The sequence below is a fragment of the Zootoca vivipara genome, chromosome 4, assembly GCF_963506605.1.
Source record: "Zootoca vivipara chromosome 4, rZooViv1.1, whole genome shotgun sequence".
In the NCBI taxonomy this organism is placed as follows: Eukaryota; Metazoa; Chordata; class Lepidosauria; order Squamata; family Lacertidae; genus Zootoca; species Zootoca vivipara.
The window spans coordinates 87,964,453-87,977,359 of NC_083279.1; the positions used below are offsets into that span (position 1 = coordinate 87,964,453).

Here is a 12,907-nt window from a genome sequence, read left to right on the forward strand (position 1 = left end):
GGTCCCAGCTCCTGCCAACCTAGCAGTTCTAAAGCACGTCAAAGTGCAAGTAGCTAAATAGGTACCGCTCCGAGGGGAAGGTAAATGGCGTTTCCGTGCGCTGCTCTGGTTCGCCAGAAGCAGCTTAGTCATGCTGGTCACATGACCCAGTAGCCAGCTCCCTCGGCCACTAAAGCGAGATGAGCATTGCAACTCCAGAGTCGTCCGTGACTGGACCTAATGGTCAGGGGTCCTTTACCTTTATCTTACTAATATGCAACATAAATTTGCCATCCTTATACCCCAAACATTCCCGTAAGGAATTTGTGGACATGTCAATGCAATCTGTATTGTGCCACATGCAGGCTTTACACCAAATGATTATCACAAATGTGTGACAATCTCTTGATTTCCCTTTATGCACACAAGCTCGGAGGTACGTTCAAGCAGCAGAAGAGATGAAGCTGCCCCGTTCCCACCATTTCTGGAAAAAAAGGTACAAGCCAAGACATCCCAAGGCAATTACACACACAAAAATAAAGCAAAATAATGGCGCGCGCACAAACCCAGCCTTCTGTAAATTACTGCATGGCCTCGGGCTGTGATGAATCGGACTCAGAAAAACTCAGAAAGCCCACTGCTGGCGTGGTCCTCCTGGCTCAGTCTTTGTTAAAGTTAATCACTCTGACAGCTACCTTCATACTCACATGCGGATAATAAATCAAGTAAATCAACGTTCTCCCCACTGCCACCGTTCAGCTTGAAGTCCCAGCAAAATCCACATGAAGATGGATCTTTTCTGGCATTAAAGCATTGGTGGTGGCTATCTGTCCACAAAGAGAGTGTGATGGCTGAAGACAACTGATTAACACAAATATAATCTTTCAAAGTAGTCACTTGGGGAGTCAAGTTGTTTCATACACACACACACACACACAACTTCTACCATTCCCCCCAGACCTCTCCTTGAATTTATAGAGAAGGGCTTAGTGCCTCCTAAAGTATCCTGAGTTTTTCTGGTAAGCTGCCATCAAAGCTAACACACAAGTAACATAACCCCTGTGTGAATTTTAAACCACGGTCATTTGATTCCCTTTACTAAGGTAGTAATGGGCTATGCGGAGAGGCTGGGGAGGGAGAAAAGGAAGTCATTATGGTTCTTAGGAGCCGAGGGGAAAACAACCCTGTAATAGATGGGCAACAGTGTTGGAACTAAAGCTGTTCAGCAGATCCACACCACTGATCACATTACTGAATAATAATAAAAAAACAAGTTCTGGCGTTTCTACAATGCTTTTTACCACCTCCGACTACATAGAGGACATGCTGCTGGGGCAAAAAAACAACAACTGAAGATGAGCAGGTGCTATGGAATTAAGATGAAATATGGTTTCATTCCATGGGTTGGAGCTCAGCTGTCTTGTGGACAAGTCTAGCTGTGAAACAAGAGGGGAATTTAGGGATTTTTAATTTACAAAGAATAGAACTGACATATTAGATGATTTCTTATAGCCACCCACTTTCCCCAGAATCATGTTTTGGGGTTTCTTTCTCTCTCTTTTTTTTTTGGGCAAGTATCATTGGAAGTGCAGGTGTCTCAAATGCTTAAGGGTCATCAAGAGATCTGCCATTGATACTTTCCTAGGGAAGGGTTTCATCCAGGCATATGGCCATATGAACAAACAAAAGAAGTTTCTTCTTCTTCCCCCAAATCCACTTAATTTGTTCCACAAGAGGCCTTAATCTGTTCCCAACCTTTGCTCAAGTATGTTGCTCACTCAAAGCTGTCCATGGTCTAGCAGCCTTGCATTTTTCCTTGTGTTTCTGGCATCGGACCAGAACACGAGAACTGAGGACCCACCAGGAGGCAAGGTTGAGGAGCAAACAGAAAGTCAGGAACATTGAATAGCTAAGGATGCAGGGAACACGTCAGAGATCAAGAAGACATCAATAAAACATTGTTGCCCTATAACTGGCAGGCTTATAAATGTACAACTGAATGAGCAAATGGCTGAATCACTTCATTGTTAGTAATACCTTCTCGCAGCACACAATGGATGGATAGATTTTCTGTTTCTGGTCCAATCAGTTTTGCACTTGTTCATTCGTGAGCCTGTTTCACCCACTTCTGAATTAAGCTGTGGATTTTGTTTCTAAAAGTACTGTTGAAATATGTGTTTTTATCACAAACTACATATTTAAACAACAGATTTCATCTCAGCGTGCACATTTCCAAAAGTGCCTTACTCTAAAATGCACATTTTGAATACATTTCATTAAGTCTTTTTGCACTGAGAATTATATTGCGAATTTGGAGAAGTGCAAAATTTGAATAGCAGTTTTATTCTACTCTGCACATCAACCCAGGAGGTGATGAACATATTGTTGTAACCCACATAATTCAAAGGAACAAGATGCACAGCTTAAAACTGACATATGTGATATGGTCTGAGATTCTTAAATGGCACTATTTTACTTGATGCACTTGAAATAATGTGCAATTCCTGCAAAACAAAGCAGAAGCATTCGGGGTAGGAAACTGATGTGATATGCCTTACCTGAGTGCTTGCCACATTTGTGCCATCAGTGACTTCCACAGTCATGTTGTACACGGACCTCTGCTCAGCATCCAGGGGCTTTGCGATGACAATGGTCCCCACACCTTTGTCTGCGTCGAAAGAGCTCTCGAAATTCCCCCCTAGTTGTTGCAACATAAGGCACAATTAAATCTGTGGAATGTTTTTGTTGTTGAGAAACAACACCTAGAGAGCAGGGTATGGTAATTTACAGAGAAGCGCTGCACATAACATGCACTGCACATTTAGCAATCATTGTTCTAAGCTATTTTTTTCCTTTCAAGCATCATTTGTACACTGTAAAACAGATGTCATAAAGGAAAGGAAAGGGGGGGGGAATAACGAAACAACCCATACTGCAGACAAGAGATTCAGCAAGGCATCCAAGCGAAGCATAATTGATTCCTTAAAAAGGCTTTACAAGGCTATTAACCTACAAAGACTGATACCCTCGTTAGTACGAACAAGCGCTTCCCCTCCTTCATTTGATATTAATTTGGGAGAAAGATTCAAGTGTTATTTGTATGTCAATTCTGAGCAACTCACCACCAGGGATACTTGCAGAGTTTTTAAAGCAATCTGACTACTTTAATTAATAGCCTACTTGTGCCCCCCCACAAAAAACCCACCCATCTAAAGAAGCTGCCTTAAGATTATTTGCCCAATAAGACCGCTATTGGCTATTTTGACTGGCCCAACGTGGGGCTCGAACCCACAACCCAGAGACTGAGGGTCTCATGCTCTACCAACTAGGCAATCCCAGGTGCTCTCCAGGATCTCATGGGAAGTATCTCACATCACCTCAACTGCAGATTGAAAGTGGAACCTTCTTCAAGCCAAACCTGAGGCAGATTCACTGATCTGTGGCCTTTGCTGTCAAGGACGTGTATAAGAGCTGGTTCCCAACATCCTGTCACATTCTAGCATGGCCAACATAATCAGGTCACAGCAAATTAAGGGAGGGTCCATGCAGATAGGCTGGGGTCACTAGAAGTGCAAAGCAGGTTTAGCCCCCACACTGATGGGGTGTCCTTGAGTGCAACACTTTACTTTCTTCCAAGTAAGTGCATAGCCTTCAAACCCCCCGGTGAGGAAAACATAAAACGCCACACTCAAAATATATAGATATAGATATATGTGTTGTTTCTATTTATTATATTTGCATACCACCCTTCATCCATAGATCTCCGGGCGGTACATAACATAAAATTACAATATAAAAAAACATAAAATGGACAATAAAAACGAGAACGAAACCGAAACTGAAACAACAATCCCCCCCTCTCACAACACATTGAAAAGGGCATCGGACATCAATCAGCCAAAGGCCTGGTTGAAGAGGAATGTTTTTTGCCTGGCGCCTAAAGATGTATAATGAAGGTGGCAGGTAAACCTCCCTAGGGGTTTACCTCCCTAGGGAGAGCGTTCCACAAACAGGGAGCCACCGCAGAGAAGGCCCATTCTCATGTTGCCACCCTTTGGTAGCTTTTGGCTGTACAACTGTTTATAAATTGGCAAACAAATGCATAAATATTTGTGGGAACAGAAACCAGGGGGACTGTTTCAGCCACACAAGCACATCTGGAGCTCGCTAACACAGGAAGCAGTGACGGCCACCAACCTAAAGGTAAAGGGACCCCTGACCATTAGGTCCAGTCGCAGCCAACTTTGGGGTTGTGGCGCTCATCTCGCTTTATTGGCCGAGGGAGCCGGCATACAGCTTCCAGGTCACGTGGAAAGCATGACTAAGCCACTTCTGGTGAAACCAGAGCAGCGCACAGAAACACCGTTTACCTTCCCTCCAGAGCTGTACCCATTTATCTACTTGCACTTTGACGTGCTTTCGAACTGCTAGGTGGGCAGGAGCAGGGACCGAGCAACGGGAGCTCACCCCGTCGCGGGGATTCGAACCGCCAACCTTCTGATTGGCAAGCCCAAGAGGCTCAGTGGTTTAATTCACAGCGCCACCCGCGTCCCTGGCCACCAACCTAGTTGCCTTCAAAAAGAAGATTACGCAAATTCATGACTATCAAGGGCTAGTAGAAACAATGGCTATGACAGCCTCTCTCCTTTCTTTCTTCTCTAGGTTACTTTTTTAAGGGGAGTGGGGTTTGTACTACAAGCAGAGGCAGAAGAAGCTACAACAACCCTGTTGGTTGAAGCCCGACTTTTGATCTGCATCCTCCACAGTGTCCTGGAACCAGTGACGGAAAGGGGGTGTTGAGAAAAAGGAAACCTCTTGAGAAGGCATTTAATCCACAATCAGCAGCAAATTATTTATTATTATTAAAAAAATCTTTTCTATTTAAATTAATAAGAATCTGGATTTCTTTTCATGTTTCAACACAAGACACCTGCTGACTCGGTTACGCATCGAACTTCAGCTAAATTAAACTGGGGGGGGGGAGACATTTCTGTGACTCCTCCCTTCCTCACGTTACCTTTTATTAAAAGTACAGATTTGGTGTGAGTGGGGGAAAGCCCCCACCCCACATGGTACGAAAGAGCCATCAATAACCCAAGACTAACAAAACTGGTCATTATGTTCAGAAACGCAACTAATCAAAAGGAACAGCAGTTGCTTTCTTGTCCCCTTGAACCTCCCAATGAAATAAATCTATTGCAATTGCTTGTTTCCTGGAGATGGTAGGATGAAAGGGGGGGGGGAGAGATGTGAGCGAGAGTTGGCCAAAGCTCCCCCATTGATTAATATCACCCCCCGACAGCAATTCTATTGAACATTTGTGCATTATGCGGGGGGGGGCACCTTTATAGCTTTTTAAACCTTCCGGGGTGAAGGAGGGCAGAGAATGAAAGGGTTTCTCTTTCATTTCAACATTGCAATTTATGCTGATTGTTCGCTGGAATTGGGGTAACTGCATGTTTAACCTAATGATTAAAGGTAAAGGTACCCCTGACTGTTAGGTCCAGTTGCGGATGACTCTGGGGTTGCAGCGCTCATCTCGCTCTACAGGCGTTTGTCCGCAGACAGCTTCCGGGTCATGTGGCCAGCATGACTAAGCCGCTTCTGGCGAATCAAAGCAGCGCACGGAAACGCCGTTTACCTTCCCGCTGCAGCGGTACCTATTTATATACTTGCACTTTTATGTGCTTTCGAACTGCTAGGTGGGCAGGAGCTGGGACAGAGCAACAGGAGCTCACCCCATTGCGGGGATTCGAACCGCTGACCTTCTGATCGGCACGCCCTAGGCTCCGTAGTTTAAAACACAGCACCACCCGTGTCCCTAACGTAATGATTACCCTCCCCCCGAAAATAAAATAAGGCTGTACTCATTTCTGATGTGCCAATCACCTGAGTTGCAATAAACCAGGAAATCAAATAATGCCTTAAATTATGAGTTAAGCACCTGACAGCCACAGGACTCAACACAACCCCTAGGGGTTTCCCATCAGGTGTTATTACCCACCCCCCAAAAATGCAGTGCAATTGCTTTTTCCTGCACTGGCGGATACAATAGCCTTTTAACTCTCTGATCCCTATTGTGAAGGCCCATGACGCTTTTGTAAGACATGCGCTCTTATTATAAAATGCACCTCAGGCACGAAAAGGGTTTTAAAATCCACTTTTAACAGAGCCTATCTCGCTGTTCCTCCTCCTCGCCGTCTCTGCTCTGTGCAGATTCAGGTCAATGGAAATGAGCAGTAATCCATTTCAGTTTCACCTAGGGTTCAAAAGACCTTATTGCCTTCGTCTCACCCTGGGATGGCAGAACAAGTGTTACTGGCCCAGGAGGACTGCTATCAAATTAAGTGGACAAACAAAGACTTTAAATAACTAAATACTATACCAACTGCACATACTTGTTTCAAACTGGGTTTTTTTAAAGCTGAGAATTGTCTTGTTTTATTATTGTTATTGTATACCACTTTGAAGTTTTACTACAAGCAAGCAGTATACAAATAAAAAATAAATAAACTACTCAAACTGAGAACAAAAGAGAAAGTGCCATTTTCATTAGCTTGGATCCAGCAGCAGAAACCTGTTAAAAATCCCCAAGAAGATGAACAACTGAAAAAAACTCCTCTTGCACAGCAGGAGCTGCCTTAGGACTTATAATCTAGGCCACAGGAAAGAGACTTTGAAGCTGCACAAAAGAGAATTTACCATCCAACATGGTTGTTTTTTTTTTTAAAGCACTGGAACTTTTCCTCAGAGGTGACTCTTACTCAGTTACTTTAAAGATAAATCAAAACTGTCTTCCACACTAGTTATTTTCAGATTGCTCCTTTTGTTTCTTTCCGGCCTCTGCACAAAGCAGAATAAGATAGTATTCTGATGTAACAGAAATTTTGGTCTGCCACAGCAACAGATGGCAGAGACCATTTCTGAACAGGTGCTTTACCAAACACAGGGAGATTTATTGATATTGTGGGGGTGGGCCTTCAAAAACTTGCAGACTAAACTATGTATCCTACACCTCAGATGCCTTCCACCTCATTTTCCTGCATGTATGGCTCAGACCCGAGTTACTTCAAATTGAGATACACTTGGATCTGAGTCTAGGGCTGAGGGGGGAAGACCATTTTCACCCTGGGGGCCACATTCTGTCCTGGGCAACCTTCTGAGGTCCACATACTGTTGCTGGTTAGGGCCAGAAGCGAAAAGTATGCAGAGCAATGAATAAATGCAACGACTATTTCATGGAGGAGTTCAGTTTCCGGCCCCTGTGCACATTGGAGGATATCCTGCCCCATTAAACACTGCAAAGGAGCATATCCTGCCCCATTAAGCCCTGTCCTGCCCTCCTCTTCTGGGTCCAAAGGGTCCTGTGTGTCGGTGATCACGCATCCATTTGACAAAATGGCCGCCACCTGTGTCATTTTTTTAAAACCACTGTACACAGGGCCGGATTTAGGTTTGATGAGACCGTAAGCTAATGAAGGTAATGGGGCCCTTTATATGCCCAGCTGTCCTTTGTCAACAACAAATTGTCACTGTTTTTGTGTGTTGAATATATGCTATATGGTAATTTATGGACCTAATAGGTAAATATCTAAAGCAGGCATCCCCAGACTTCGGCCCTCCAGATGTTTTGGACTACAATTCCCATCATCCCTGACCACTGGTCCTCTTAGCTGGGAATCATGGGAGTTGTAGGCCAAAACATCTGGAGGGCCGCAGTTTGGGGATGTCTGATCTAAATCCATTTGCACATGTTGCCATGCAACCCGTCCATGCAGAATGTAGGCACCCTATACACAGAAATAAGCAAACCATTGATATTTTAGGGAGCAGGCTAGCAGGCGGGGCCCATTACTTACATCATGGGAGCCTACACAACACAAAACAATGTTGCTGTATGTAGGATTTATTTTATTTAATAATAATAATAATAATAATAATAATTTATTATTTATACCCCGCCCATCTGTCTGGGTTCCCCCAGCCACTCCGGGCGGCTTCCAACAGAAAAATGAAATGAAATAATATATTAAACATTAAAAGCCTCCCTAAATAGGGCTGCCTTCAGACGTCTTCTAAAAATCTGGTAGCTGTTTTTTTCTTTGACATCTGATGGGAGGGCGTTCCACAGGGCGGGCGCCACCACCGAGAAGGCCCTCTGCCTGGTTCCCTGCAACTTGGCTTCTCGCAACGAATGAACCGCCAGAAGGCCCTCGGTACTGGTCCTCAGTATCCAGGCAGAATGATGGGGGTGGAGACGCTCCTTCAGGTATACTGGACCGAGGCCATTTAGGGCTTTAAAGGTCAGCACCAACACTTTGAATTGTGCTCAGAAACGTACTGGGAGCCAATGTAGGTCTTTCAGGACCGGTGTTATGTGGTCTCGGTGGCCACTCCCAGTCACCAGTCTAGCTGCTGCATTCTGGATTAGTTGTAGTTTCCGAGTCACCTTCAAAGGTAGCCCCACGTAGAGCGCATTGCAGTAGTCCAAGCGGGAGATAACTAGAGCATGCACCACTCTGGCTAGACAGTCTGCAGGCAGGTAGGGTCTCAGCCTGCGTACCAGATGGAGCTGATAGACAGCTGCCCTGGACACAGAATTGACCTGCGCCTCTATGGACAGCTGTGAGTCCAAAATGACTCCCAGGCTGCGCACCTGGTCCTTCTGGGGCACAGTTACCCCATTCAGGACCAGGGAGTCCTCCACATCTGCCCGCCTCCTGTCCCTCACAAACAGTACTTCTGTCTTGTCAGGATTCAGCCTCAATCTGTTAGCTGCCATCCATCCTCCAACTGCCTCCAGGCACTCACACAGGATCTTCACCACCTTCACTGGCTCTGATATGAAAGAGAGGTGGAGCTGGGTATCATCCGCATACTGATGAACACCCAGCCCAAACCCTCTGATGATCTCTCCCAGCGGCTGCATGTAGATGTTAAAAAGCATGGGGGAGAGTTTTTGTGTTTTTTATCTTATATTTTGGAAATGTACATCCAGTTTTTTCCCCTTTAATTTTTTGGGGGGCTCCCAAGAAAGTGGGGCCCTAAGCTATAGCTTGTTTAGCTTATACGTAAATCCGGCACTGACTGTACAGAAGGCTAGCTTCTATACATGCACCTCTCTGCCCTCCATCCCACATTGCCAGAGTTAAAAAAACACCACATGTCCCATTTGGCAAAATACTGAAGGAGGGGGTGAACCTGGGCTGGGGAGTGCTGTGGCCTGGGGATAGTCTTGGGGGACACAGTCTCATGCACCTCTGAGTCCGAGGTACCCCACATCCAGCCTAGTCCTTATTAAATACACAAAACAGACATTCTACCATTGAGCTTCTCGTCCTGCCTGATGCATAGTACCTACTGCAGCTCTTCCCATGGGTCCTCCTCAGCCCATTGCAAGATATGGCACCTGCTAACTTGATTTCATGCCCAAACCCCATCAATTCCCCACGTCCTTCTACGCATGTCTCAATGACTTATCTCGGCTGTTATGTACACACTTAGCAGCAGTTAACTGCAAGCGACAACGTAATTGTTCCTGACATTTAATTAAAGTTCTGCAGGCACCAAGGTATTAAAACATTTCTATTGGATTATATGCTTTTAATTATTTGTTTGAAGCCAACCTTCAAATTTTGTTTTTAAAAAAAAGGAAAAGGAAAAGGACCTCTACTAATCGGTTATTGTGGAAGGGATCTTTTTGAAGACAAGATCTGCAGATTTCATGAAGAAATTTCTGATGAAACAAGGGTAGCCTTGGGACTGCCAGGGCTTTTTATTTATTTATTTAAATGAATGTTTTATGCTGATAACCGTGAAAAGGGGGGGGGGATTCCGATTTTTCATTTAAGTTGCTTTGCAACCATCTTAATGAGCAATCAGAAAATCACGACGTTATCGGAGCACACTTCTTAAGACGACTTTGCCTATAAAACTTAGGAAGAATTCAAAGGGGGACGATAACGACAGCTGATGCCTTTAAAATGCCCCTTCTTTTGCTCACAAGATATAGATTAGTTTCAACTGAATCCAATATTTGTTTAAACTCTGGAGTTAGTTTGTTGAGCTTCCTCCCCTGCCCTGCTAAAATCCCTACATTTTTGCTTAACCAGTTACTCGATACATCAAATACATTTTGGGGCAAGTCCAATGATTAATTATGTTCTATCTTGTTGCTTGGTTTCCTTTTGCCCGTTTCAACATATTGTATGTACAGTCAACGATATCTGTTTGTATGTTTTAACATAGGCCTTAATCTTGCAAAAATTTAAACTGTGTTTTTTAAAATAGCATGCCTAAAATGTAGGTGCATGCAAACATCTTTCTTTAAGACTTCTTACTTACATCCCTGCTTCTGGGTTAGTTTCCTCTGGTAATGAAGGAAACAGCACCTAGAAATATTGCCCACTTCCAGATCCCAGTGCACACCTAGACAGTCCTGTAGTACCTGCCATGAGCAATATCCAGCTTTTGGCATGTGCCAGCCACAAGTATTATTATTATTATTATTATTATTATTATTATTATTATTATTACTACTACTACTACTACTACCCCCAGCTGGTTCCTCCCACCTTTCCTCTGCATCCAGCCAGTCCATGACAGCAATTTCTGGGAGGTGTGAATTAGGCTGGTATAAAATAAGGTTGCATAAAAATGTGGAGTACATGAAATCCTTCTGCATCATTATTTGCAGGGGATTACTTGTTCTGCAGTGGTTCCCAAACTGTGGCCTGTGAACCACTGAGTTTCATTAAGGTGGTCCATGAAGAACACTTACAACCTGAATTGTGTGGAATTTGAATTGTAATACAGTACTACAAAACGCCATATAAGAAATAAGAGTTTTAAATGCCATTATAAATGATACGGACGCGGGTGGCGCTGTGGGTTAAAGAGCTTGCTGATCAGAAGGTCGGCGGTTCGAATCCCCGCGACGGGGTGAGCTCCCATTGTTCGTTCCCTGTTCCTGCCAACCTAGCAGTTTGAAAGCATGTAGATAAATAGGTACTACTCCGGCAGGAAGGTAAACGGCGTTTCCGTGTGCTGCTCTGGTTCGCCAGAAGCAGCTTAGTTATGCTGGCCACATGACCCGGAAGCTGTACGCTGGCTCCCTTGGTCAGTAAAGCGAGATGAGTGCCGCAACCCCAGAGTCATCTGCGACTGGACCGAATGGTCAGGGGTCCCTTTACCTTTACGAATGATACAGCATCCAGCACTTGTTGTTGTTGTTGTTGTTTAGTCGTTTAGTCGTGTCCGACTCTTCGTGACCCCATGGACCAGAGCACGCCAGGCACTCCTGTCTTGCACTGCCTCCCGCAGTTTGGTCAAACTCATGTTCGTAGCTTCGAGAACACTGTCCAACCATCTTGTCCTCTGTCGTCCCCTTCTCCTAGTGCCCTCAATCTTTCCCAACATCAGGGTCTTTTCCAAGGATTCTTCTCTTCTCATGAGGTGGCCAAAGTATTGGAGCCTCAGCTTCACGATCTGTCCTTCCAGGGAGCACTCAGGGCTGATTTCCTTAAGAATGGATAGGTTTGATCTTCTTGCAGTCCATGGGACTCTCAAGAGTCTCCTCCAGCACCATAATTCAAAAGCATCAATTCTTCGGCGATCAGCCTTCTTTATGTTCCAACTCTCACTTCCATACATCACTACTGGGAAAACCATAGCTTTAACTATACGGACCTTTGTCGGCAAGGTGATGTCTCTGCTTTTTAAGATGCTGTCTAGGTTTGTCATTGCTTTTCTCCCAAGAAGCAGGCGTCTTTTAATTTCGTGACTGCTGTCACCATCTGCAGTGATCAAGGAGCCCAAGAAAGTAAAATCTCTCACTGCCTCACTGCATCCAGCACAGAACATTGTAATTGCTACAATGGGCAGAAAAATCATCAAGTGGTCTGCCAGAACCCTCAGCAATTTTCAAGTGGTCTGTGGAAAAGAAATTGGGAACCATGTTCCACTGGAATGTTACATTCAGCAGAAGTAATGATTGCCTCATTGAAGAGTTTGTGCTGGGAGGTTAATTTCATTTCAGGACGTAGATCTGCAATAAAGATTAGCCATCCTGTTTAAAAAAATAAAATAATCCTGTGGCATCCTGCTTCCTGAAATTGGGATGGCAGGTCCAGAATGAAACTGCAAATAAGGCCTGCCAATTGACTTCTTTTATCTGTTTGTTTAATCAATTGCTTTTGTAGTTCAGCATTAATGCTAGGCAATTGGAATTTAAATTAGTGTAAGGTAAAATAAATTAACGTTTGTGCATGTGTGTGTGAACTCATTGATTCCACCTTCCTCTCCTTTTGCCTTTTGAGATTTTATTTGCTTCATCTCCTTTGGCTGCAAGTAACTCTGCCTTAACCTCAAAAATAATCACTCTTCAGAGCAGAATACTAGAACAATAAGAACTATAAAACTCACAAGAGCTTCTCTTCAGGATGAAGCAGAAGCTCTGAAAGCAGTGAATGAAGAATTATTGCTGGTTAGGGAAAGGGAAAAGCGCTTTGTCAGAAGTCCACGCAAATAGAAGCCACAGAGAATAACTTTCCTCAAATGCATTGCTTTATTGTGTCTGAGCTCTGCCCTGTATTCCACTCACCCTGAATACTGTTTTAACTACAAGAATTACTAAAATTAATTCTGGAACTAGAACCATGCATGTTCTGCCGCAGTGGTCAGTTCTTCTGCATCTCCTCCCTCGTGATAATGTGCATTAATAAAACACTGCAGAAAACCAACCATGCTAGAATCCTACATATAACTGCCTAAAACCTCTTTTCCTGTGGTGTGCCCATGCTATCCTGTATCTAAGGAAAACACCACAGAAAAAAAGTTTTTATATACACCAGTTTGCACAATATAGTCTGCTTTTCACAGGAATTTCACAATGCAGTGCTTTAGTAAAACACTGCAAGAAAAGAACCTT

General features: G+C 44.1%; 1 protein-coding gene across 5 annotated transcripts in view; it reads right to left on the reverse strand.

Moving 5' to 3' along the window:
• FAT3 (FAT atypical cadherin 3) overlaps window positions 1–12,907 on the reverse strand; it is a 434,554-nt gene that overhangs the window by 105,891 nt on the left and 315,756 nt on the right. For all 5 annotated transcript variants that reach the window (XM_035116279.2, XM_035116283.2, XM_035116282.2 and 2 more), the window contains exon 7: window positions 2,538–2,677. In XM_035116279.2, coding sequence (XP_034972170.2) covers window positions 2,538–2,677 — 140 coding nt within the window. The remainder of the gene's footprint in view (window positions 1–2,537; window positions 2,678–12,907) is intronic.